This window comes from Alligator mississippiensis, chromosome 2 (genome assembly GCF_030867095.1).
Source record: "Alligator mississippiensis isolate rAllMis1 chromosome 2, rAllMis1, whole genome shotgun sequence".
Lineage (NCBI taxonomy): Eukaryota > Metazoa > Chordata > Crocodylia > Alligatoridae > Alligator > Alligator mississippiensis.
The window spans coordinates 171,661,757-171,688,123 of NC_081825.1; the positions used below are offsets into that span (position 1 = coordinate 171,661,757).

The 26,367-nt window shown below is 53.8% G+C and overlaps 1 protein-coding gene across 6 annotated transcripts; it reads right to left on the reverse strand.

Moving 5' to 3' along the window:
- Nucleotides 1-285: 285 nt before the first annotated feature.
- On the reverse strand, nucleotides 286-21,909 carry MAX (MYC associated factor X). 6 transcript variants are annotated; one of them, XM_014607405.3, is made up of 5 exons: nucleotides 21,047-21,186; nucleotides 20,875-20,901; nucleotides 13,124-13,231; nucleotides 1,422-1,551; nucleotides 286-561 (listed from the first exon to the last, which is right to left on the reverse strand). In XM_014607405.3, the coding sequence occupies exons 1-5, from the start codon at nucleotides 21,080-21,082 to the stop codon at nucleotides 374-376; spliced, it is 489 nt and encodes a 162-aa protein (XP_014462891.1). In that variant the 5' UTR covers nucleotides 21,083-21,186; the 3' UTR covers nucleotides 286-373. The 6 variants fall into 6 exon arrangements, with proteins under 6 accessions (XP_014462891.1, XP_014462892.1, XP_019354326.1 ...); XM_014607406.3 differs by having other exon boundaries at nucleotides 1,422-1,545; nucleotides 21,047-21,183; XM_019498781.2 differs by lacking the exons at nucleotides 20,875-20,901; nucleotides 21,047-21,186 and adding exons at nucleotides 17,480-17,534; nucleotides 17,658-17,736.
- Between the last annotated feature and the right edge of the window lie 4,458 nt (nucleotides 21,910-26,367).

The window sequence follows — 26,367 nt, forward strand, 5'->3', positions numbered from 1 at the left end:
CACAGACTCAAGGCAGGCCTGGCCTGGCCCTGTTGGTATAAATAGAAAGGCTTGTATAAAACAAGAGGCATGACTTGCAGAGTAGGGCAAGAGAAGAGGAGGGGGCATCTCCTCAGAGCTGGGCGGTTCACAGATTCCAAGTCTCTCGTTGGCCTGGCCTGGGCTGGCCATCTGTCCGTCCAGGAGGCACAGGGCCCAGCCGGCCCCCTGGGGGCAGAGCTGCTGAGTAGGGCCGCTGTTGTGAGAGTGGCGGGGCAGAAAGCTGCAGTCCGAGAGCCTCTACGACAGAAGGGAGAGAGAGTCCTTCGAGAGCTGGCGGGCGGGCAGCATGGGGGCCCAGGGGTGGCAGGGCCATGCCAATGCCGTGGGGCCTCTAGCTGGCCTCCATGCGCAGCTTCTTCCGGCTCTGCAGCTCTTCAGGCTCTGACTCGGAGCTGGAGTCAGAACCGCCATCAAAGGCGGAGATGGTGCTGCCCTTAGGGTTGGTGTACAGGCTGCCGTCTGCTGCTGTATAGTTGGCCTGCAGCTGGGCACTCGACCGTGCCTTCTCCAGTGCCCGCACTGCAAGGCAAGAGGGCACAATGTCAGGGGGAGCACATAGTTTGCAGGGAGGGAAAATCTGGCTGTCTGCCCCTTGCTTCAAGTCAGTCAGCATGGCCTGAAGTCCAGCACAGCTGTGGTCTTGACTTCTGGTACCCCACCAGGCTGCTGCTTGCATGCCCAGAACCAGGGCAGGCAGAGAGGCTTTGAGAGCCCCAGCTAATGGCACCTCATTTGCTTAGACTATTTCTGCTCTGCCACAAGGGTGCCCCAGACACTGTAGTATGCAGACAAGCCTGTCAACACCCTCAAAACTTCTGGATTTCAGGTTTCTTAAGGAGCTGACTAGCTGGTCATATGCTGGGTGCTAGGATAACAGGTCCTCCTCCCCCATCCACCCCAGAGGGGCCTTCCTCAGGCAACTGACAGCAGCAAGTTTGAACCCAGGATGGGCTTCCCAGGGTGAGCACTCTAACAGGCAGCCACATGGAGCTCTGATGCCTATGGCCTAGACCACGGCTATCCAATTTCAGAGCAATATGGGGGCTGCATGCTGCAGTAGTCACAGACCCCAGGCCACACCCTGCAGGGGCTCCCCTGGGACTCCTGCCACATAAGCAGTGCTACCTCCCTGCACCCCAGCCACATAAGCCCCCTGCCACCATGGACAGCTCAAGTCTCCACCCTCCCCCACATGAATGGGGAGCTCATCAGGCCACCCCACTATGCTGTCCTGCCCTAGCAGGAACAATGAGGGTAGTGGCAGCCAGGTGGGAGCCCACAGGCCATATGATAACCTCTTACAAGCTGGATGCCAACCACAAGCTGCCAGTTGGACAGCCCTGGGCTGGATACAAGACCCCCATCCCTGCCCTGCTCACCTTGCTGCTCCAACAAGGCGTTTTGGCGCTTGAGGTCATCAATATCCTGCTGGTGGGTGTGGTTTTTCCGGCGCATGTACTGGATGTACTCTGTGGCTTTGTCAAGGATCTGGGCCCGGGATGCCTGTTGCAATAGTGAGAAAAGCACACACGGGCCAAATAAAGACCTCGTTCTCGTAAGGGGTCTGAGGGACTAGCATACCCACCCTGATCCCAGCTGCGTTGGGGAGATGGGCTGTGGAGCCAGGGGGAGGTGTGCTCCCCACACGGACTATAGGACAAACTGGCCATGAGTTTGGGGCCCCTGGTCCTGGGGACAGATGTGATCAACACAGCTGCTTCAGCCATGGCAAGCTTCCTGAGCATTGCAGAGAGCTTGAGCCTGTTCCTGGAGATGGGAGTGCCACCCCCAAATATCACTATAAAGTGTTCACCCTGGAGCCTAATGACAAGGTACATGACCTCAAATCCTGTTCAGTTTGTGCTGGGCAGGAAGGGCCTTGAGGCTAGGGAAGAGGACAGCAACCAAGTTTAGACAGGACAAGAAAGAGCGGTCTCCTCCAAGAGGTAAGCTCTGCTCAGCACCTATAGCAGAACAGATGCTCTGCCCTGACGGATACAGGCCAGAGCATCTCCTCTGCTGCTGTAGGTTCTGGTTGGCTGTGGGTATAGGTTAGCCAGCCCTACAGCACTGCCAGAGCCAAACCTGTGACCCTGAGTAGTGAGAAGCACGGGAGTACTAAAAGCCCCTCTAATCCTGCAAGGAAAGGTGGAAGAGGCCATGGGCTCCAGTGGGACCAGGAACATTCTTGTTGCCAACTGAAGCCAGACTTGAGCTGAAGAACTCAGTGCCTTGCCCACAGCACAACCATGGCCACCCAGACAGCTCCAAGCCTGGATACTTTCCTGGAAGAGACAAGTTAGACAAGCATCTGGGCTCGGTGCTTCGATGCCAAGGACAGCTGGGCTGTTTGGAGGGTCTGAGGAGAAGGGTGACACTATGGTGGCAGTTACAGGCTCCTGGGGAGCTTGATGCTTGCTAGTACCAGCTGGGGCTCAGGGGTCTCTTCCCTTACACAATAATCTGGCATCAGCATCAACTGCCCAGATGAACAGGTAACAGGTCTGGATACGTGAGAACCCAGGGCTGGGAGCATGAGCAACACCACCTCACCAGCATCTGAGAAAGAAAAGGGGACACCTGGCTGGATAGGCAGGTGGAAACAGGAAGAAGATCCTATGTGTCACCTGGCCTGCTCCCCTGAAAGGACACAGGATACCAGCCCAAACCCCTATATGCTGTTTGCTGGCCTAGAAAGCAGGGAGATGAGGTAGCATAGACTAAGAGTCAGCAATTTATAGTCCTCAGGCTCGATTTAGCCCATGGAGCTATGGCTTCAATGGCAGGGGATTCTGCCCATGCACACTGCAGTCAAGCAGCAGGGACTGGGGGAAGGAGGAGCTCTGCCAGTGCTGATCCACAGCCAAGCAGCAGGAAGAAGTAGCAGAGGCAGCTGGGTCCTAATGCTTGCCTCTGTCAGAGATAAGCTGGGTCACTCCAACACCCCAGTGGAAAATATTTTTGACTCCTGCCCTGGACAGGCTGACCTAGTGCAGCAACAACAGCACCACTGGACTCAGAAGCTTACATCCCAGACCCACTCAGGCTAAGGGATGGGAGGCAGGCCTCCACCACGCTGCCCACTAGTCCCATGAAGCAGGGGGCCATGCTCATGCAAGATCTCCAATGCCTCGCATCAGAGGCACTGGATGCTGGCACTGACTGGATGCTGCCTAGATGCTAGCACTGACTTTGCCCTCTCAACTGGAGCAGAGTCAGTGCCAGCAGCAAGTCTTAGGTCTGGTCTCCCTTGCCAAGTTTTGCCAGCATAGCTACCATGCATGAAGGACCAAACTAATTCCCTCCATGCTATGAGGTGCATGCTTTTTTCATTCAACTTGCATCACTTTGTCTCTCCTGGCTCTGGCAGCTGCAGGCACCAAACAGTGGTGATCACCACAGCTGCTTCAGCCATGGCTGGCTTGCTAAGCATGCAGAAAGCCTGAACCCGTTACTCAGAGATGGGAGTACCACCCCCAAATATCACTATAGAGTGTTCACCCTGAAGCCTAATGACAAGATACAACAGCCTCATTTAGGGCCTGTTGTCCACCACTGCTTCTCATTCTGCTCTCAGCTGGGCTGGGGGATTGGTCACAACCCAACTACCCTGACTACCAGGCCTGAGTACCTGTATCAGGGTCCCCTCACTTGTTACAGCTGATAGGGAAGTGAGGACATGGGTTTGCTTTCTGCACACACATAGATGGGGAAACACCAAGGAGGGAGAAGGCTCTTCAAGCTAGCAGTTCCCAAATGGAGAGTCTCAGGGATCCAGATGCCCTGAGAAAGGGGACCTGCTGATCTCATGCTGGCAAAAAGCAGGCGGGGATGAACTGGTCACAAATGCATGGAGGTTGGATATTAGGTCTCTTAACAAAGAAAAACTTGACAATGCAGTACAGGCACCCAACTGTCTTGGAGACAGAGCCAGACTGGCTCACAAAGGGGCTGCAGCTGATGACCTAGGAGGCCCCCTTGAGCATCTGCCCTTCCTGTCTTGATGTTTCACACTGCTGCCTAGATGATGTGCCAGTCTAGTAGTTTGCTTTGAAGGGGCTTGGGCTCACTGGGTGGCACTGAACTAGAACCAGCTCTGGGACAGAAAAGGCAACACCTCTGTGGGGTTTAGCCAAAGCCAAACCTGAGCAATGCAGCAAATGCTAAAGGATTAAATCTAGCCACAAAGCCATGGCCAAAGTTGGTCCCCAATGCAAAGCAGTGAGGAAGAGCCTGCTACTGCCTCTGTAGATGCTCAGCTGTCTGGGAGGTGAGGGTCAAGCCACACCCAAGGACATGACAGGTTCAGCTATATGTGCCGTTTGGTTACCAGCCTCAAATACTGACAAGAGACCCCAGCAGCTGGAGAGAGGGCAAGGCCTTCCTGCTCGGAGCTTGACATTAACCTGGGGTGGCCCTGGTACGGCACTGACACAAGAAGACAGGGAATGTCTGAGCAGTTCTTGGCATGTAACTGAAGCTAAGCTTGGCACTGACTGATCCTACATTCAGTGGACTGGGGGGATGAGGATGATGCCTGCCTGAGGGCTTGGTTGCACAAGACAAGGTGTGAGGAGTGGCAGGGATCAGCTGGAGAAAGGCAGGGTCATCGTGCTGCACAGGGACCAGAGGGGCACCAGGCCACTGCTTTCTAGGCCAGCTCGTTTCAGCCAACCTCTGTCCCCAACAAGCAGGGAAAACACAGCAACCCGGTCAAAGCAGAGCCAGAAACAATGGGCAAAGCTGCAGGAAGCCTTGTTTGCGATACAAGGCTCTCAATGGTGTTAGTGCCCTGTGTTGGACATGGGTGCCACAATCTTAGCACAGCATGCCTGTGAGAGGATATACAACACCCAGGCACAGGCTACCAGGCTAAGTCTGGAACTTAAGCAGGCTCGAGCTGTGTCAGGATTTGGATGGGAGTCTAGTACAGACTACTTCATGCAACAAAGTGGGTAAGTGAATCACCAAGTGGCTCTCTCTCCCTGCCTATGCATGGAGAAGAGGGGCTAGTGCAGAGCACCTTCATTAGAGGAAGCCCATAGTGCCAATGAAAACCCACACTCATAGACTGGAAGGGACCTCAGAAGATCATCAGGTCCAGCCCCCCTGCACCAGGCAGGAAAGCAACTGGGGTCAGGTGACCCCAGCAAGGTGACTGTCCAGTCTCCTCTTGAAGATTTCCAGGTTTGGCGATTGCACCACCTCTGGAGGGAGTCTATTCCACAGTCTGGACACCCTGACTGTGAAGAAGTTTTTCCTGATGATGAGCCTGAAATTGTCTTCCAAGAGTTTGTGGCCATTACTCCTGGTTTTCCCCAAGGCTGCCCTGGTGAACAGTTGTTCGCCAAGCCCTTGATGTATGTCCCAGATGGAGTGGTAAGCTGCTACCAAGTCCCCTCTCAGCCTTCCCTTTTTTCAGCCTGGAGAGTCCCAGGTCCCTCAGCCTTTCCTCACATGGTTTGTCACACAAGTCTCTGATCATAGGGGTAGCCCTCCTCTGGACTCTCTCAAGCTTTACCACATCCTTGTTAAAGTGCAGCATCCAGAACTGGACACAGTACTCCAGCTACAGTCTCACCAATACTGAGTAGAACAGAAGAATCACTTCCTTCGTTTTGCTGGAGATGCATCGATTGATGCATGCCAGAGTATTATTTGCCCTGCTAGTTACAGCATTGCACTGCTGGTTCATATGCATACTGTGGTCAATTATTATCCCCAGGTCCCTTTCAATCGTGGTACTGGTCAGTTTGGCACTGCCAAGCCTGTAGGTGTGTAGAGGATTGTTTGTCCGCAGATGGAGAACTTTACATTTCTTGATGTTGAACTTCATATGGTTCCGGTTCGCCCAACTTGATAGCCTGTCTAGGTCTGCCTGTATCTATAGCTCAGTGGTCTCCAACCGTTTTATGGTGAAGATTATTTCTTGTAAGTGAAGTACACCCCAGGACCTACCACTCCCCCCTCCCCACCCCTCCCAGACAAGCCGTCCGGGCTCTGACCCCACTCACCCAGATTGTGGAGCCTCTGACAGACTGAGATCTACTGTCAGAAGCTCCACAATGGACTGGTTGGGTGACCACTACTGTAGCCTATCTTTAAGCGTGACTACACTTCCCCATAACTTGGTAACATCTGTGAACTTGGCCAGTGAGCTCTTCACCCCCATATCAAAACATTGATAAAGATGTTAAAAAGCGCTGAACCAAGCACTGACCCCCAGGGCCATCCCTGGGGAGGAAAGGGGTGTGAATTGGGGTGACTGTCCTGGGCCCTGTGCTTTGTGGGGGGGTCTTGTGGTTAGTGCTGTGTAGACCCCACCACGACTGCCACGCACCACCAGCTCTGCTGTTGCTACTGAGCGCTGCCAGCTCTGGCCGCTTGCCACCCTTCCCCCCAGCTGGCTCCAGTCACTCGCTACCCCCTCTGGTCCCACACAGGCTGATATGCTCCAGGCACCACACCCCCCTGAGGGATACCACTGGTCACTTCTCGCCAGGATGACACAGATCTGTTCATTAGAACTCTCTGGGTTCTACCCTGCAGCCAGCTTCCTACACACCTGACTATCTCCCAGTTAAGCCTACAATCCTCCAATTTTCTCGTGAGAACACATTATGAACACATTATACTTAACCCTTCCATGACTGTGATCCACTTAAAGTGTTTTTATCCCTGGGCAGCCCCTTAGGCAAACTGGTTCAACCACTTTCAGGGGAAGCGGAAGGCAGGGAAGATAGTCTCAAGGCCTGCTCTGGTCTGGGCCATCTAGCTGCACCAACTACACTCCTGTTAGGCTACAGCACACCAGAGCTACATGATACATAATGTGAGCACTACAAGACAGGCCACTTGGCAAGCTAAACCCCAGTGCTGCTGGTTCTCATCCCCCCAGCTCCTCCCAAATACCTCTCAGCTGAAAGAAGGTGCACTGGACTAAAAGTGAACAGACCAAGAGCTGTGTGCAACTGGTGTGAATTTTTGTGCGTTCTCAGTCCTGGGTCAGAAGGAAGATGAATGAGAGCTTGGAGATGCTGGACAAAGTGGACTGGGGTAGAGCTGGGGACTGAAGCCAGGTTTCCAATGCCCCTTCATTGAGTCCCTCCACCTATTAGATCACAGCTGCCAAATTTGGTGTTTAGGACTGATACCTATAGCAGAGTGACCCACCCTCTTAACACAATCACCAGTCCTTAGTTCCCCTCCTACCACCTACCCACTGGAGGAAGCATATGATCCAGTTTCCTCTATTGCTGCCATGTTGCTCATTTGCAAAATACGCCACATCTTGCTCTGGTAGCTGGTGCTTAATAAGGGTAATAGCCTACATCTGCTATTCACAAGAAACATGCCTCCTGTGAAGCAAGCAGTAGGTGGGTATGCTGTGGAGATCCCCAGTGCCCCGCATCAGAGGCACTGGATGCTGGCACTGACTGGATGCTAGCACTGACTCTGCCCTCTCAACTGGAGCAGAATCAGCACCAGCAGCAAGTCTTAGGCCCGGTCTCCCTTGCCAAGTTTTGCCAGCATAGCTATACTGGCTACAAGCATGAAGGACCAAACTAATTCCCTCCATGCTACAAGGTGTATGCTTTCTTTGTTCAGCTTGCATCACTTTGTCTCTCCACTAAATGGCTCTGCTTGCACAGCTGTGGCGGCTGCAGGCACCAAACACAGTGGTGATCACTACAGCTGCTTCAGCCATGGCTGGCTTCCTAAGCATGCAGAGAGCCTGAACTCGTTATTCAGAGATGGGAGTGTCATCCGCAAATATCACTATACAGTGTTCACCCTGGAGCCTAATGATAAGGTACAACACCCTCATTTAGGGCCTGTTGTCCATCACTGCTTCTCACTCTGCTCTCAGCTGGGCCAGGGGATTGGTCACAACCAACATCCCTGGCTACCAGGCCCGAGTACCTGTATCAGGGTCCCCTCACTTGTTAGAGCTGACAGGAAAGACCATCGTCTTCTGTTCAAACCTGGCTGGTGACCCCCATGCAGACAGCAGATCTCACTCAAAGGACTTGGGAATGCCAGTGTCAAGGATGCACAGCACAGCTGTCCAGCATGACAGTGCCCCAGCCCCCACTTTGCTGGAGGTTTCTGATTTCTACGATCAGGCGGTTCAACAAGCAGGCTGATTTAGTGGCCCACTGTTTCTGGACTTCAGAACTTCTTGAAAGCAGGAACTGAGCAAGGGGACTTGGGACCTTACACTCTCCCATCCCCTTCCTCTAAGTCTTGGCTGTGGAGGTGAGCAGTCAAGGGTGTGCCAGCCAAAGGCTAAGCTGCAGCATCATCACACATGCAACTACATCCAGGAATGTGGCTGGGCAAGACCTGACCTACACAAGAGTTAGAGCCACAGCCACTTCCCTATTCCTTCTTTAACACTATGGAGAGGCCCCGTGACAGGCTGAACCAGGGCTGCTAACAGGCAAGTGCACCACAGAGCTGGTGGAGCAGCTGGAGGACTGAGCACCTGTGGTGGTGCCACTGGCTCTATTGAGGGGGCTGGTGCTGGCACATGCTGGAACAACACTGGGTACATGAAGTTCCATGTTAAAGTCAGGACCTTCCTTGCTGCCAGGCCACCTCAGGGAGCAGGAGTGCAGGTGGCAAGACATGCCCCTCTCCCTTTTGCCTCTGTAGCAAAACCCCCGTTTCTTTTTTATTTATTTATTTTAAAATGCATTCCCCCCCCTTCCCCAACCATTTCTGACCTTTTCTCTCCCTCTCTTTTCCCTATAGATAAGTATAAGTAAGATAAGATGTAGGATAAGCTTTAAACATTTTTATTTTGGTAGCAAGTTTTTGGTTTTGGATATCCACTGTTGTATATTGTATTATTATTAGGTTTGTATTGATTTTTACTGTTGTAGATTGTATTATTATCATTTTCGTACTGATTTTTATTGTTTCATATGGATAGCGTATGGTTTAGGCCTGTGTTTGTAAGTGAACCAAAGTCATGTCAAGTTTCTATTTTATATGTCAAGCCTCCATCTTATGTCCCCTGCCTGGGCATCCCATGTTACAACTGTATGAGTCCTGTATCCCTACCACGTAAATTCATAGATTCATAGATGTTAGGGTCAGAAGGGACCTCAATAGATCATCGAGTCCGACCCCCTGCATAAGCAGGAAAGAGTGCTGGGTCTAGATGACTCCAGCTAGAAATTGGTTCCCCGATGAATGAGTGTAAGTGGGAATAATTGAAATACAATGGTAGCAGGCCTCTACTGAATGGCCTGTAATGACTGAGTCATAACCTCGCATTGATTCACCCAGGAACCATGGAGCTCACCCAGGAACAGAGACAAGACCAGCATTTGAAAGACAAAAGACCCTGCAAAACCAGCAACTCTCACCATTACAGACACCCGAAACTGCACATCTCTGCATGCAGCACACATGCTCAGTACACCAAGGGCTGACCCTTGCCTGGGCATGCCTCCTGTCACTAGGGTCACATAAGGTCTGCCCCTATAAAAAGGGGCAGTGAAGACAGACCCAGTGGGAACGCCATTTCCATCTGAACCAGCATCATGCCACACCACCTATCCACCCAGAGGCCCTGCCAGCAACCCCGCTCTGGACAACACCTACTGGACAAGGACCCCTTCCAGCCTGGATAAGTACATATTACCTGCACACCTCCTCCTACAATTTAGACTCTCTCTCTCTCTCCTCCTGGACTTCAGTGGACTTCAGCCCCTGCACCAAACCTCTTTAACCTCTGCTGCCATAGTGTGTGTGTGTGTGTGTGTGTGTGTGTGTGTGTGTGTGTGCGCGCGCGCGCGCACACACGCGCGCAAGGGAACCAATTTGGCATTGTGTCACCATCTCACCTGTTCAATAAAACCACTGTCATTTGCAACCCCGAGTTGGGTCATGTTTTACTGAATCCCAGGTACCTTCCCTATCTTAAATTCCAGCCTCATTCACTCTCAGTTCCAGCTCCCCACCCCTCTCCACTAGTTTCCCGATCTCCTCTCAATTCCTACTGCCTTTTCCCTGTGACTTTCTGCTGCCTTTCTCTGCTTTCCCGCTGCCCCTGCTGCCTTTCAGTTTCTCCTGCTGCTTTTTCTGTGATTTTCTGCTGTCCATCTCTCTGTTTTCAGCCCCTCCCCCCACTGCAGCTTCCCAGACTTCTCTTGCTACCCTGGAGCCATCCTCTGGCTCCCCCACACCCAGAGCCCCTCTTTAACACCCACACTTTCGCTTAGTCCCACTTTCCCTCTCCAGCACCTACCTTTTCAGCACCTCCATAGCTCTGGCTCCAGTCCCAGACTCTGTGCTGGCATGTTTCCCTGTTCTGCAGGCTTTGGGCGTTCTTTTAATCAATTAAGATCAATTAACCTAAAGTTACCCCCGCACCTCAGTTCTTCAGCCCAGGCCCCTGCAGTCTACTGGTTCTAATCCCGGTCCTGGTAACTTTAACTCCCTATACTTCTACTTTCTTACCTTAACCTTTCCCCAGGTATCCCAAGTACACCAAGCACGTGCATACATACACATCACAACACCCAATTTAGGAACTCACCTGTGTGTATGTGTAGGTGGGTGGTATGTGTGTGAATTAGTGAATACACATATGTATACATATATAGATATCATTTTGTGTGTGTGTGTGTGTGTGTGGGGGGGGGGGGGGTATATGAAGTAGTAATCCAAGTATGTGTACTGGATGTGCAGGTGTTGGTAACTGATTCTGTCTAAATGTGGTGTGTGTAGCATGTATGGGCTTAAACTGGTGATAGGTGTGCATGAACCTAGACTGGTTATTTTGAATGTGTGTGTATCTGAGTTGCTAGTGTGAGTGTGTGTGTGAGTGTGAGTGTATACACACATATATGGCATTGTGTGCACGATATATGAATTAGTGATCTGTGTCTAACTTTTGGGGTGTATAGTGTATGTGTTTGAATTGGTGATAAGTATGTATATGCCTAGGCTGGTTTGGATGTGTATGTGCTTGAGCTGGTAGTGTGCGTGTGCATGTACCTAATTGATTTGTGTGTGTTTTGTATATGTGCAATTGTGTCACACCCTCCTGCCCACAAGTGCAATACTGAGATCCTGAGAGTTGGCCTGACCCCCCAGGGCAACACCTCCATGAGTCTTCACACAGCTGGGTAGACAGGGTTGGAATGTAGATATTGTAACGGGGAGACCTGAACAAACTGAAACTAATCTTAGTCCACTTCCGCTTAGGATCAGACTGGTTGCCATATTTGGGTTCAGGAAAGAATTTTACTCCATGGTCAATTGATATGGACTATGGGGTAGAGGGGGATGGGGGGGAGGGGGGGGTTGCCTTCCTCTGTAGAAGAAGGTATGGCCCTCTTCCTGATCTCTTGAGCATGTATTAACAACTTTTTAAAGCAGCAGGACATTAGCTGCTGTGGTCCCCCTGCTTTACCTGTGACAGTTTAGGGTGTTAGGTCTTGGAGTGCCTCAGAGTTGATTGTGTAGGTTTATTAAGAGGTTAGATTAGGAGTTGGCAGGCCCTGGCAAACGTGCCATGCAAGATTTTTTGCTCAGCATGCCACAGCCAGTCTGGGATCCAGGCTGCTACCACTGGCCACAGAACCCAGGATGCTGGCACCAGGTGGCTGGGAAGTTCCAAGCCCTTCTGCAAGCATCCTGAGCTCTGTGGCAGGCAGGTGGAAGGCTGCAAAGAGCTGCACCAAGCTCTGGAGCCCTTGGCCTGGTTCTGTGGCAGTGTGGCTGTACACATATCTCTAAGCCGGGTGGCAGGGGAGGGGCTGGGGTTGCATTGCCTCAGGCCTCTCCCCACCCAGAGGCACTTGTCTACTCGCCATGGTACTGGAGACCAGTGCAGCCATTTGCAGCCTCCTGGCTACTTGTCACAGCCAGCCCAGGTTCTGGGCAGCTGCAACAGACAGTGGGCAGGCTGCAAAGGCTGCACCAGGCTCCAGTATCCTGGCACTGGCTCCGTGCTGGCAGCGATTGCATGTGCGCCTTGGGGCACAGGGCAGGGAAGGGGCTGGGGCAATGTAACCCCAGGCCTTCCCCTGCTGCCTGCCTGGGGTGCATCTGCAGCTACCACCAGAAATGAGGATTGGGCCCCTTGCTGTCTGCCCCTGACAAGCCAAGTTGATGCATGGGTCAGGGTTGGGGTGTTTTTGGGAATCTGGTCAAAAATGCTGCAGACCCCTGGGTTAGATAATTGATTTGTATAGGATGATTTGGAGAGGGACGATCCTGCCTCAGGCAGGGGGTTGGATTATATGACCTCTGGAAGTTCTTTCCAACCCCACTTCTCTATGATTCTAGCTGACCTTTAGTCCCACCTGTGTCCTGAAGGCATATGCACAGCCTGCACAGCAAGGTACTGGCTGAACACCTGTCTAGAGTTGTATCAACTGGTCAGGGCTGTGTCTGGCGACAGCAGTTACAGGCTCCGAGCACAAAAGAGGCTGGTCCACATGACACAGGGCACTTCAGCACTGTACACTGCGCGCTGCAGGCAATCACAAAGACAGGCTCCTCCCAGCCGGTGCCACCACCTGCACTCCAGGGCTATCTGGGAGTGGGAGGGTATTTACATGCACCTACCCTGCCCAGGCCCTTGCTGTATTCCCAGCAAGAGCTGCATGCCCCAACTCCTTCTGATATCGTGATACCAGTACCTCAGCACCATCCCTGCTTTTCTTCCCTTTCAGGCTGTTCTCTATTCATGGCTCTGTTTCTCACCAGCTCCCCATGGTCCAGCTCACCTCCCACACTAGGATCTCTTCTCCTTTAACCATGGAGATGTTTTAATTTCTCAGAGGACCATGGATCCCCAGCACCAAGGGCCCTAGCGTGTCTCACACCTCCCAGGTACCTTGCAGCTCCATGACTGGACATGCCACACAACCCCAATGCTCCATTTATTGCCTTGCTGTCATACTGCACCATAGGATTGTCCCTGGGTCTCTCCAGGGCAGGGGGGAAAAGCCTCCACTTGGACATCTGGCCTGTATTTCTGAGCTCAGGCCTTCTGAGGGCAATGGTGGCAGAGGCAGCCGAGCTAGGAGACTTCCAGCTTCCTCAGTAAACTCACCTTCTCCCCCTGAAGGGACGGGACAGAGTCCCGCAGGCTGTGAAAGCTGTCTTTGATGTGGTCCCTGCGTTTGCGCTCCAGCGCATTATGATGAGCCCGCTTGTCAGCCTGGAAGAAAGGAACAGAGAAGAGAGGCATGAGGGGTTGCACAGGGACAGACATAATGCTGGGGTGGGCGGGCAAGGGGAACAGCATCCACAGCACAGCCCTGCCAAACAAAGATGGTGAGAGACGGCAACAGCCAGGCACATGCAGACCAATATTGGCCTGTTCAGGAGGGAGCACACATGCCTGCCATGCCCTACACCCAGGTACCAGGCAATTTCAGTGACTGATGTCAGCACCCACACATGTATACAAGCCCCCAAGAAAGGCACAAGTGCCACACTACATATCTAACCTACATGTCTAAGGGAACCATAAGAAATACCTCCCTTCTGTATGTGGGGCCTCCCCAGAGAGGGTCCTACTTAGTACTTGCCCCTCTTGATTGGGGCACTAGAATTCTAGGACCACATGGTCTCAGCCTCCTGTCTGTTTGAATGTGGTGCTGGGTATTTAATACAGTTATGGATTCATACATTGCAAGGCTGGAAGGAACCTTAGATCACCAGGTCTAGCTCCCTGCACCAAGCAGGAAAGACAACTGGGGTCAGGTGACCCCCGCAAGGTGACTGTCCAGTCTCCTCTTGAAGATTTCCAGGGTAGGTGATTGCACTACCTCTGAAGGGAGCTTATTCCACAGTCTGGACACCCTAATTGTGAAGAAGTTTTCCTAATGCTGAGCCTGAAACAGGCTTCTAGGAGTTTATGACCATTACTCCTGGTTTTCTCCAAGGGTGCCCTGGTAAACAGTTGTTCGCTGAGCTCTTGATGTATGCCCCAGATGTAACGGTAAGCTGCTACCAAGTCCCCTCTCAGCCTTCTCTTCTTCAGGCTCAAAAGTCCCAGGTCCCTCAGCCTTTCCCTGTATGGCTTGCCACACAAGTCTCTGATCATATGGGTGGCCCTTCTCTGGACCCTCACAAAATTTTCCATGTCTTTGTTGAAGTGTAACACCCAGAACTGGATGCAGTACTCCAGCTGCAGTCTCACTAATGCCGAGTAGAATGGAAGAATCACCTTCTTGGTTTTGCTGGAGATGCATTGATTGATGCATGCCAGAGTATTATTTGCCCTGCTGGCTACAGCACTGCACTGACGGCTCATAATCATACTGTGGTCTATTATTACATCCACGTCCCTTTCATTTGTAGTGCTGGTCAGATCGGCATTGCCAAGCCTGTAGGTGTGTAGGGGATTGTTCATCCCTAGGTGGAGCAATTTACATTTCTTGATGTTAAACTTCATCTGGTTCTGGTCCGACCAACCTGCCAGCCTGTCTAGGTCTGCCTGCATCTGCAGCCTATGCTCAAGCATGACCATGCTTCCCCATAACTTGGATGTTATCTGCAAACTTGGCCAGTGAGCTCTTCACTCCCTCATCCAAATCATTGACAAAGATGTTAAAAAGTACTGAACCAACCACCAACTTGAGGAATGCTGCTGCCCATTTCTCGCCAAGATGACACAGATCCATTCAGTAGGACTCTCTGGGTCCTACCCCACAGCCAGCTTCCTACCCACCTATCTTGCAGTTAAGCCCACAATCTTCCAATTTTCTCATGAGAACATCATGGGATACCAGATCAAAAGCTTTTTGGAAGTCAAGGTATACAATGTATACACACAATGGGTGCACACATTGTATGCACTGTGTTAATGCTGGCTTTGGCCTGACAACAGCCTTCTCTCTAATACCCTCAGGTGACTTGTCTTAGAGGAACAGGCTGGAATGAACTGCTATAGAGGCCTATGCTAGTGGCTACCTCCATCCACTTTGGTGATAGCCAGGAGACCATCAAACTAAAGGAGGCCTAAAACAACCCTAGCCTGGCACAACTGCAACTCTGCTGTGGACAGGGTTACCAAGAGGACTTCAGGGAGATGGCTCTGCTCATGCCTGCAGGACTGGGTGCTGGTGTCTGCTCCAGCTGTGCACCAGGAGCACTTGGCAGGGATCCAAGCCAACAGACCCAGGGTCCAGAAGCTGCACACCCAGACACTGCCTTAGCCATACCCCTTGTGGAGAGGCAGATGCCTTGCCATCAAGAGGGGCAAAGTCTTTGGCAGCTTCAAAAGGCTCCTCACGAGGCCCTTGTAACAGCCGTGGGGAGCGTTTTGGGTGACAGGAATGATGATCTGAGGCCCAGGATTTCACACGTGACCTGGAAATGCACCATGACCAGCCCAGTCCAGCCTAGGCTCTCCATTTCTGTCTCACCTCTCCCTGGCCAGCTAGGTCACACACACAGGCACACCTACATTGTGGCACTGGCTGTCTCTTGGTGCCAGGCAACACTTGAGTACAGTCACTGCACCTTCAAGATGTCCCTGATGAGCTGTAGTGTGCTGACGGCAAGGCCCAAGGTGGAGATGCCGCTAAGCTGTGCTGATGGCAAGGCTGCAAAGAGCTAGCCAAGAGCCTTCTAAGGACCCTGCCAGGCCTCAAGCAATGAGCTCAGTTGGCACAAGCCCTGCCCAGTGCCAAACCAGGGCAGCAGGACAACACTGCACCCTATTCATTCAGACAGCCTGGTCTGCTGCCAAGTTGCTCTCTAGTGCTGTCTCGTTAGCTGCCTGCCTGGGCTGGCAGGAGACGGCAAGGGAGGGAGAAGGCCAGGATGCTCAGCCAAGGGCCCCAGCCCCCAAGATCATGTGAGAGATAAGATTGAGAGTCCTGACCCTCGTGGGGCAGGCCCAGGGCCTGCTGTGCTCCCCATCCAGTCTTCCTTTGTACCAAGCTTCAACTACCCTTCCCCTGAATAACAGCAGCCACTGTGTAGGAAACCCAGTTTGACTGTCATCCAACCAGAGACTTGAGCCCAGCACAACTGAAGGGGCAGTGAGGGGAACCAAGTCCTCATGGCAGAGCTTCTAATGATGCCTGTAGATGTCAAGAGAAGTCTAGCTATCCCACAGCCCATCTTGGTTGAACAATCAGTGGCACATGTCAATCCAGGCACAGACATAAGGCTCTAGATCAGCTGACAGTGCAAGCCAGCAAGCACAGAAGGACCTTGTAACCCAGGAGCAGAGTGGCTCACAAAGGAATAGAAGCCAAAGGCTGTTGTTCAGGGCTGTTGACTGTGGAGAGGTGGCTGCTCAAGTACTACCTGTGGGCAATGTCATGCTTGGTGCTCCCTGAAACCTGAAGTTTTCAGAGCATCTCCTGAAAGCGAAATCTCCAGCAGCTGCAAGCCCTGAGCTGAGGACACTGCTCCAAGGCCATGCGCACATGAACCAGGTATCGCGCGGGGGGGGGGGCGCCCCGGCGGTGGAAGTCAAGCTGGCCTGATTTTAAAAAGCTCTGAATACATGACAGCCTTGCAAATCCACCTCTGGCTGGACTGGAGCAGTTTTCCCTCATACACTCCAGCATCCACCACCACAGGATGCAGAGCTGTCCCATTAGCATGCAGCTGGTGCGAGCAACCTATGTGTTTGAGCCTTCCCACTTGCGCATCCTGACCTAGCTCTCCATGGCAGCTGGCCCCCAGGTTGGTGTTCTTGAGGCAAGGCAAAGTGAGCCAGGCTGCTAGGAGCCTCTTTGTGGCCCCTCTTCATCAGATCAGTTATCCCCTTTTCCTGGGCTTCCCCTGTGAGAAGGTGCCAACAGGATGCTTATATTCTGTAACACCACTGCCTTCATCAGGACCGGAACTAATCAATACCATTCAGCAAAGGCACCTCAGGAAATCTGGCACCAGACTGAACCCAGGGAATCATATATGTGTTTGTGTTGCATAATCAATTCCAACCTGAGCAGCAACTGGTTTGCTATAGAGGCTCAGAGCTCAGTATATCACAGCTCCCTCTCAACTATTTCCACCCCTATCCCCAAATTACAGCTTCCACAAAAATAGATACACTTTTAGACGCCCAGTCAGTTTCGTAGAATTTCCAAACGGGATTTAAACAATCATACAAAACCACACTTTGCACGGGCAACTTGTCTGGAGCCAGCAGGGACTTTCAAGATCCAAGTTTCAGAGTGTTCTTAACTAGACTATTAATGCTAATAGCAATTTAAAGTGAATTGGTAAAGTCTTGGATACTGTCAGCTTGTTGCCCAGTTACTTATCTGGGAGTCATTTAGTGCAGATGGCAAGAACAGACCAGATGACATTTCACATCCTGCTTCTCTGTGCTAGCATGAGGTTAGTGGGTTTCAGTTACAACCACTGCAGAGAAAGGTTCACAGAAAAGTTTTCACTGAAATTTTGAGATTCACAAGCAAAGTCAAACTGGACTTGCCTGATTCTTGTTACTCCTGGAGCTGTTGCACATCACTAATGTTTGCCCAGAAATCCTTCCAGATTATAAAGAAAAAAAATTCAGAAATTATTTTTGGTCAAGACATGTTTGCTTATGACTGTTACCAGGAAGCCCAAAATTGTAAAAACTGAAGGGGTGGAAACAAAAACACCTGTACTTTCAGTTTCTTTTCTTTACGTATTCCATCACTTCCTGTAGCTAGGTAAGCCTCTCTATTTTCCCCACTTTGCTTGGATCTGGTCAAGATACAATGGGAAAAAAATATATATATTAAAAATATATTACATAAAAAAAAAAAAAAGTAAGAGGCCCTGTGACTTCAAAGCCATTTACATTAGCACGAGGCACCTAAATCAAGGGAAGCACCTAAAACTAATTTTAACTCCTGTTTTTATTGAAGTGGAGATCCATTAAGCTCTGGAATTTCAAGTTTGTGAGCAAGATTCAATTGGATCACCCAGAACAGAAGAGGGATTTGGAGCCAGCCCTATTCCAAGAGCCTTAGGGAGGCATCACATATAGCTCAGTAACGCACTAACCCATATACACTTTTCCCAGAGGAGACTGGGTGTGATGATTAGAACCGGATAGATCCGTATTAAACAGTGCATAACCCTAAGAAAAGACAAGATGCCTGCACAGACCCTCAGTGCAGAGCCACAAGAACTCTTCAGAATGCCCAGATGTGTCACAGTCTAGGCAATCCCTACAAATTAAACAATCAAGCAGGTGGCCTGAGAAATACCAAACTCTGCAAATGAATACCAGCTCTTGAAAAGCAGCTCCCTGGGAGCCCGTGGTCAAACACTGTGGCCCCGTCACCCAACAAGCCAGCCTTATTCACCAGCATTTGGACTTTGCAACCTAGATTATCTAGACTGGAGGTTTTTGGAAGTGCTGGAGGAGAGCAGCACCACAATTGCTCTGAGGCTGGGGACACAGAGGAATGTATCAGCCAAACTAGAACACTCAGAATCTAAAACCGACTCAAACTGGTTCTAAACTTGGTGTCCCCCTATAACTCACTGAAAATCAACCTGCCCAAATGAAGAGAATTCCTCCACTTCCTATATATTTGAACTGCTGCCAATAGCACAGGACATTGCTGTGTCTGCACCATGATGAGTCTTAAGCAGAAGAAAACCTTTTACTTGAGGGCACGGATCAAGGGGATGCAACACGTGCATGCTCGCTCTGGGATTCCATAGAAAACTGCAGGCCTTGGCACATGCTTGGTCCCGCCTGGCAGCCTGCCACAAGGAAAGGCAGACTTCAGAAAGGGCTCCTGCTTGTGGTCAGCAATCCCACGAGCCCAGGATCTCAGCACAGCAGCTCCCAATATGCACCTGGGTCCCCCAACCTCAGAGATGGACCCTTGCACAAACCCTCACCATTCGTGGCACCCAACCCTGCTCCACGTCCAAAACTCACACCACCTGCTTCTTACAACAGCTGCAATTCCCCTATAGTCTCAGCTGACAGTCTACAGCAGCCTCTCCCCTCAAAACAGCGAACACATAGCAAGAAAGAGTAGACACAGCCTACAGCACACTGCCAGTCCTGCTCCATACCTAACCTCCAGCGTGGCCCATGCACACCACTCCCTCCCCGACTCACTTTCATGCCTTGCCTCAATCAATCCCAAGAGTTAATCCCACCACACATTGTCCTACCCTAGATCCACTACAACATACAATCCAGTCCACATGCATCCCAACAGACCAACCTGACTTAAGCCTACTCCCACAACTCTTCCCGTTGCAGCCTACCCCTGCATGTGCCCCACAACACTCACCCCACCACCACTGCTCTATCCCACTCAAACACAGCTGGCCCCTTCACCTAGAAACAATCTGCACCCTGATGTACAGGGACAATCCCAGCCCAAAATATTTCCCTCCCCACCCCAGATCCCTGCCTATACATACCTGGCCTAGACCATCCTCCCCCCAACCTCTTCCCATATTCAAACCTGGCAGCGCCCATTTCCCCCCACAACCCTGGCCTAGCCCCTTTTGATGTCAGCCCATCCCTACACCAAGCTGAGACCATTTTGCCAATGGGTGACTGGTGCCACCTTAGTGAGGGGGGCACGTGGCCCCCCCCAGCGACAAGTCAGTGACCTGTCACAAAGCCAAGGTCTGGAACGGGCTCCCAAGGGAGGTGGTGCTCTCCCCTACCCTGGGGGTCTTCAAGAGGAGGTTAGATGAGTATCTAGCTGGGGTCATCTAGACCCAGCACTCTTTCCTGCTTATGCAGGGGGTCAGACTCAATGATCTATTGAGGTCCCTTCCAACCCTAACATCTATGAATCTATGAAAAAGCAGCTGCGGTGCTCCTAGAAGCAGGGGGGGGGGGAGCCCTCTGTGGTGTCACCCCCAGCGACCTGAGCGGCGAGTGCAGCCAGTCAGGGGGTGCACCAGCACTCACACGGGATGCACGTGCACCCACTACGCATCACCCATAATTTGGCCTCAACTTGGGTCACCGCATGCCTCACTGAGACCACTGCCCCCACTATCCCTGCCCATGCATAGACACAGCTTAGATTGCTCTGCTGCCTCCTACCCACATACACATTTGGCACAGACCATTCCCCCTCAGCACCTGCATTACTGGTTAAGATCAGTACATGCCCACCTGCACACCACCTCTTGCCCCCATCCTGTGCTGGGCTGAGACCACTCACATGCCAGGCGAGATTGCTTCCATCTGACCTCTGCCCCCCGCCACCAGGCCCAACCCAGAGCATTGCACCCCCCCTCAATCTCTGCCCAGATGTTTCCAGCACACATCCTCCCTCCCAGCACATAAATGCATCCTACTAGACCATTCTCTGCAGCTCACCCATCTGCCCTGGCCCACGCATGCCTGCCTGTCCTTGGTCCCTCTGCCCCAAGCACGCTTGCTCTTGTCACACACAAGCAGCAAGGATCCCAGCCTGTCACATGTCCTGCCCAGCTTAGCCCCCCTAGCACAAACAGATGTGCGCCGTCCCACCCAATAGGAAGACGTGCACTCTGCAGGCGAGGGTCTCCCCAAGCATCGCACACCTGTGCCTGCATCTGCCAGTCTGGTCTGCCCCACGTGCCCCAGCTGGTTCACCCTGGCGGGACTCCCACGCACACGGCACCCGGTGCCTTGTGCAGCCCACGCCAGTGCCCACCCGCAGCTGGACCCACCCCACGGCCCTCCCTGCCCGCGGCCGCGCCTCCCCCGCCCCCGCCGGTCGGCCCATGCAGACGCGCGGCCGTGGCGCCGCGCACAGACGCCGGGTCTAGGGCGAGGCCCCCGCCGCCCCGGCCCCTCCCCACCCCGGGCGGCGGCGCTGCTGGGCCGGGCCGGGCCGGCGGGAAGCAAGGAAAGGCACGTACCGCAGACTGAAACCTCGGCTGCTCCTCCTGCAAGGAGAGAGAGACAGAGAAACACACGCGTTACTGCGCCGCCGCCCGCCCGCCCGCCCGCCCGCGGCACTGCCAAGCCGAGCCGGGCCGGGCCGGGCCAGACCAGACCGAGCCGACGGGGTGGGGGGGGTGCGGCACTCACGTCGCTCTCCACCTCGATGTCATCGTTGTCGCTCATACTGCCGGGCCGGGCCTGCGGGCGCTGCGAGCCGAGCCGAGCCGAGCCGAGCGGGGCCACGGGCAGCACAACAACAGCAGCCGCAGCAGCCGCCCGCACCGCGCAGCCGCCGCCGCCCCGCGGCCGCCCCTGCTCCGCGGGGGCCGCTGGGGGATGGAGTTCGGGCCGCCCGGCCGCCACCGGCGCCCGCCCCCGCCGAACTACCACTCCCGGAGGCCCCCGCGCAGCCCGGTCCCTGCCAGCGCCCCCGCGCGCCTGCGCAGTGGTGGGCGCGGTGCATGCTGGGGGCTGCAGTCCCGGCGAAGGAGGAAGGACTCCGCTTCCCAGCAGCCGGGGAAGGACACGTGGATGGGGCGGCGCGGCCCTGCTTCCGCTCGGGGGGGGAAGGCGTCGTACGGGTCCTCACTCCCTCCCTCGCAGCTCCGAGCCCTGCCCCGGGCGCGCGGGGGACAAGCCTCCTGCATAAGAGGCGGGTGCAGGCGGAGGGAGAGCGCACAGGCCCCTCCGAACAGATACTCGGGAACCAGCGCCTCGCGTTCAAGAGTTGTGAAAGACTTGGCCGAGAACCCCTACGCGCCCTTCCTACTCACTCACGGCGTGCGGGCGGGAACAGCGGCACACACCGCCTGCCCTGCCGGAGCGGAGGCCGCGGTGGGCTGCCCACTGCGGGGAGCCCCGCGCACGTCTGGGGGCACGTGCCCCCTGCCCGGGACTAAGCGGCGGCGAGTTGCGGCCGCACATGCCCCCCAGACTGACCTGCATGCGGGAAGCAGCAGCTCTCGCCTCGCACGCGGCTGCCTCCGGCCCGGCCTTGTGCAGGGCTGTGCGCAGTCACGTGGCGCCTGCGCGTCCGCCCCCAGCAGGCCCCGCGGGCTGCAAGCTGCTGGACAGCGCCCTTTCCCGCCCTGAACGAAGCACCTGCCGCCCGGGTCGGGGACTGGAGGTTTCTAGATTGGGACTTTCTCTTCCGACGAGGGGCGGGTGATCACTGCTTACTAGCGGCATGTCAGGTGTTCATCAGGTTGAAGGGGGCAGGCCTGGGTGATGGTGGGTAACAGTGGTGGTGAGCAAAATCCTGGGATGCCCTTGGCAAAGATGGCAGCTTAGGGCATGGGCGACTGGTGCCTCCCCAGGCGGGGGCAGGGAGCACTTAGCGCAACAGCAGCCAGTCAATGATCAAGGGGGTCCCCCCGTGGCTGATCACACCAATCCAGAAGTGCTGTGCTGCTGGCACTTCCGGGTCGCGCAACACTTCTGGATCAGCGGGGTGGGCTGTGGTCAGCACGATGGACCGTGGGAGGACTGCAGGGATTGCTTCTCCTGGCACCCCCACTCCCCAGCTGGCGCTCTCAGGGCGGACACCAGCGCTCTTGCCTGCCCCACCTGCCCATCACCTAAGCAAGGAGTTGCGCATTTGGTTGGCCAAGTTAACTGTGCTACCAGAACAGGCTTCTCTAACATTTCATGTTATGATTGAAAAAGAGCGTTGTCCACTGTTGGTATTAGAGCTGCACCAATACATCAGTCCAGTATCGGATTGGCACCGATATAAAGAAAACTGACTGTATTGGAAATTGGCTTGATGTAGCCAATTAATGCTCTGTGCGTGCCCACAGCCACAGCACAGCATGTAGGTAACAAGGAGCACAGCTCAGTAGCAAGGAAAGCTGCGTGTAGCTGGTAAGTCTGTTGTAGTGGAAGGGGCATGGGCAGATCAAGGCCCCCATGGTGAGGGAGGGAGTGGGGCTGCAGCAGGTGCTGCCCAGCTGGGGCAGGGTGGGGTGTGGGACACAGCTGGGGCTCGGGGGTGCAAGGATGGGGGAGCTGCTCCCACCACTGCATGCACCCCAGGAGGGCATGGGGGGGGGCTTGTGGCCCCCTGATCAGGGCAGGCTGCAGCTGTGGGCTGGGGCCAGGGCTGCACCGGGCTCTTCCCAGTGGGGACTGGGCTAGGCTGCACTCAGGGTGGGCAGTGTTGCTGGGAGGGGGGTTGAGTGGCTATGACAAATTTTGGGGTGGCTGCAGCTCCGCCCATCCACCATAGCTGCCATTGCCTAGCCCAGCCCTTGCTGGGAAAAGCCCAGCACAACCCCGGCCCGCAGCTGCAGCCCACTCTGCCCGGCCCCACACAGATCCAGGGGCACGTGCTCCCCATGCCCTCCCAGGGTGTGTGCAGCAGCAGGAGCTGCCCCCACCCCCCCTTCCTGTACCTCCCAGATGAGCTATGACTCCCATCCCGCACCCTGCCCTGCCCCAGCCCCACTCTCTCCCTCCCTCACCACAGGGGCCTTGATCTGCCCCTCCATGCCCATTCCCTCCCCACTCCCCCTTCCACCACAACAGACTTAGCAGCTGGACCCGGCTCTTCAAGCTGCCTGGCTGCGTATTGGAAATTGGATTGGTATCGGCCGATATGCCTCCTTAAAAATCGGCTATCAGTACCGGCCCCAAAAAGGTCCATCAGTGCACCCCTAGTTGCTATGGTCAGCATGGCATGGACCCAGGACTGACTTGGCAGAGGCCACACGCAGGGCTGGACTAATCCTTTAGTGTTCCTTACGCAAACAAACTCGTGAGCCCCAGGTTGGTTGAGATCATAGCCACGGCAAAGCAGGCAGAGGGGAGGGGAAGGGAGGCAGATGGGGCCGTTTGTGCTGCTGCCGTAGAGGAAAGGACCAAGGCCCCTGCAGCCCAGGGCCCTAGGCATGTGCCTAGTATGTGTTAATCCGGCCCTGATCACACAAGTCTTTGTCAATGGCAGGGCCAGAAGAGAACACCTGCAATTGTAGAAACCATTTCCATGGGGAGTGTTTCTCAGGGTTCCTGTGAGTCAGACTCAACTCAGCAGCCTGTGTGGTAAGAGATAGTCACCCTTCAGGCCTTTTATTCTGCTTCCAAATAGATTGGCGTAGCACAGGTTCCATGTCACAGTCACTCTCCCTTTGTCCCAGCCAAGGTATTCTGAGAATCCCATCTCCTCCCTTGGGATTGTGCTGCCTGGCCATCACTGGGCCAGTAACTCCTGTTACTTGCTCTGGCCCAGCTTTTGCTGGCTTATATGAGATCCAAGTGATCTCCTAGGCATCACCTCAACCCTATCTTCTCTGCATCTGCTGGGGGCCAGGTAGCTAGTCACAAGTGGGATGAGGCCCAAGTCCTTTCAAGTGCCAGCTGTCCTGTGCCCAAAATCCATCTGCAGCCCAGGGTAGAAGTAGAAGCATACAGACAGATGCCACCAAGCTGTGCAGAGTAGAAGCAGGTCAGCTCTGCAACATCATCCGTATCATTTCATAGCTTAGTTAAGGCCGCAAATTATGTATCTGGGGGAGCTGAGCTGGCTGGGGAGTGCATCCTGGATGGCAATGATGCTGAGATAGGATCAGATAACCTCAGGGGCGGGTCTGGGATTTGGCAAAGTGGGGTTCAGGAGCAGCCAGCTGAGCACCCCCCACTCCCAGATTCCACTCCCACAACCCACCTGTTGGGGAAACAGCACTGCAGGAGCCTCTGGGAGCATTTTAAAGGTCCCAGAGCAGGTGAGCATCCCCCAAACTCTCCTTCTCTTCTTCCCCCTCCAATCATGCTGCCTTCCCTGCTGTTGGGGTGGGGGTGGGGGTGGGGGAAAGCTTCAGAGCTGCTCTTGCCCACTCCTGCAGGGCTGTGCAGGGGCTGGGCTTAGCTGAGAACAGCAGTTAGAATGGGGGGGGGGGGTCCAATTTCCCAGACCCCACAAGAGCAGGGGAAGGAAGCTGCTGTTGCTGTCACTGCCCTAGGTGAGCCCAGCCCTCTCCCATACCCCAACAGTCCAGTTGGAGTAGACAGGAACAGCTCTGAAGTTTCCCCCACCCCCAGAACAACAAGGAAATGCAGCAGTAACTGGCTGCTTTCCCCAGACTGGCTCTAGCAGCACTGTCCAGGCCAAAAGGGGGTGGTGGGATGTAGCCACCCCACTGCACTCCCTCTGTATCTGCCCCTGAATAACCTCTGAATGGTATCTGATGGGGCAGCTGGGACCCAAGCATGACTGTTGGGTGTGAAATGGAACAGAAGTAGAGTTTGAGGCTGTTTTGGGGAGGGGAGGGGGAAGTTGGGGAAACAGTTCCTGAGCTCTTGGTGTAGTGCTAGTGTTTGCACTGCATGCAGGAGACTGGAAAAGACCTACAAGGAGACATGGAGGCCTCCTCTGAGCACAGACATAAGATCAGATTAGCAGTGTGTGGGGGCTTCTCATGGAGCAGCCAACCTGCGGCAACAGTCCATGTGTCTGCAAATTGTAGCAGGGTTCCCTAACCCCTGCTGCTAAGAGAATAAGAAGGCAGTGTTAGAGGGCTGCAATCTGGTGGGCGGTTAAGGCAGGGATAGCTAGAGAAGAGTAAACAGGTATCTAAAGAACTGGATAGACTGCAATAGATAGGAGCAGGCTGAGTAATAAACTAAGCAGAAACTCCTGGGTCAGTCAGATGTCATGTGATTGGAAGAGGTGGAACGCCAGTATGTTAAAAGCCTAGCTCCAGAGCTAGAAGTTGGGTCTAGCCTTGAGTTGTGGGATGGGAAGGGTTTTTGAGAATACAGGGTGTAATAAGGGACCCCAGGCAACATGGGTACTGTGGGAGGCTAGACAGCAGGTGGACTGAAGGCAAGAAGTTGCTGGGCCCCAGAGACTCCATATAATGGTGTGGACAGTTTAGTTAAATATTTTCTTTCCTTGTTTAACTAGAGTTCTTAATCGTAGCTCCAGGGTTAGTGGAGGTCATGGTCAGGGTGCTGGGAAGGCACTCTGTTATAAGGGGCTAAGGCCAGGGTAGAGCCCTACAAGGGTCTGGGGCCTGATGGGCTATTTGGGGCTGAAGCCAAGTAGCTTAGAATCTGAAGGTAGTGTGGCCTTGCAAGGATGGGTACTTGGAGAAGGGGGTGTCTTAAACCTGTATAGGGCTGGAGAGCCTGGTGAAGGGAAGAGGGTGACACCTGTGAGGCATGTTCATAGTTGGGGGTGGGGTGAGCAGGAGGGTACAACTACTGCCTCAAAGGTGATTAGGCCTGGGAGGCCACTACTAGAGCCTGTAAGGCCATAATTGGGGCCAAGAGTATGCAGTGCTAGTGAGACTGCTTGCAGAGGCTTGAGCTCTGGGGTCAAGGACCAAGAGACTAAATAAAAGGAGTCCTGGGCAGGGTGGGAAACTGAACCTGATGATGAGCAGGACCAGGTGAGACATCTCAAAACTCACAGCTGCTGAGGGTAGTCTCCCAGCTGGATAATCATATCTTCCATCAAGGCAGGGCAGGCA

Excerpts from the sequence above, each read along its gene's own strand:
- MAX (XM_014607405.3), bottom strand. The coding sequence starts at position 21,082 with ATGAGCGACAACGATGACATCGAGGTGGAGAGCGAC. Across the intron at positions 20,902-21,046 it reads ACATCGAGGTGGAGAGCGAC|GAGGAGCAGCCGAGGTTTCA; the intron begins GTGAGTGCCGCA and ends CTCTCCTTGCAG. Across the intron at positions 1,552-13,123 it reads CGTCCCTTCAGGGGGAGAAG|CAACAGGCATCCCGGGCCCA; the intron begins GTGAGTTTACTG and ends TTCTCACTATTG.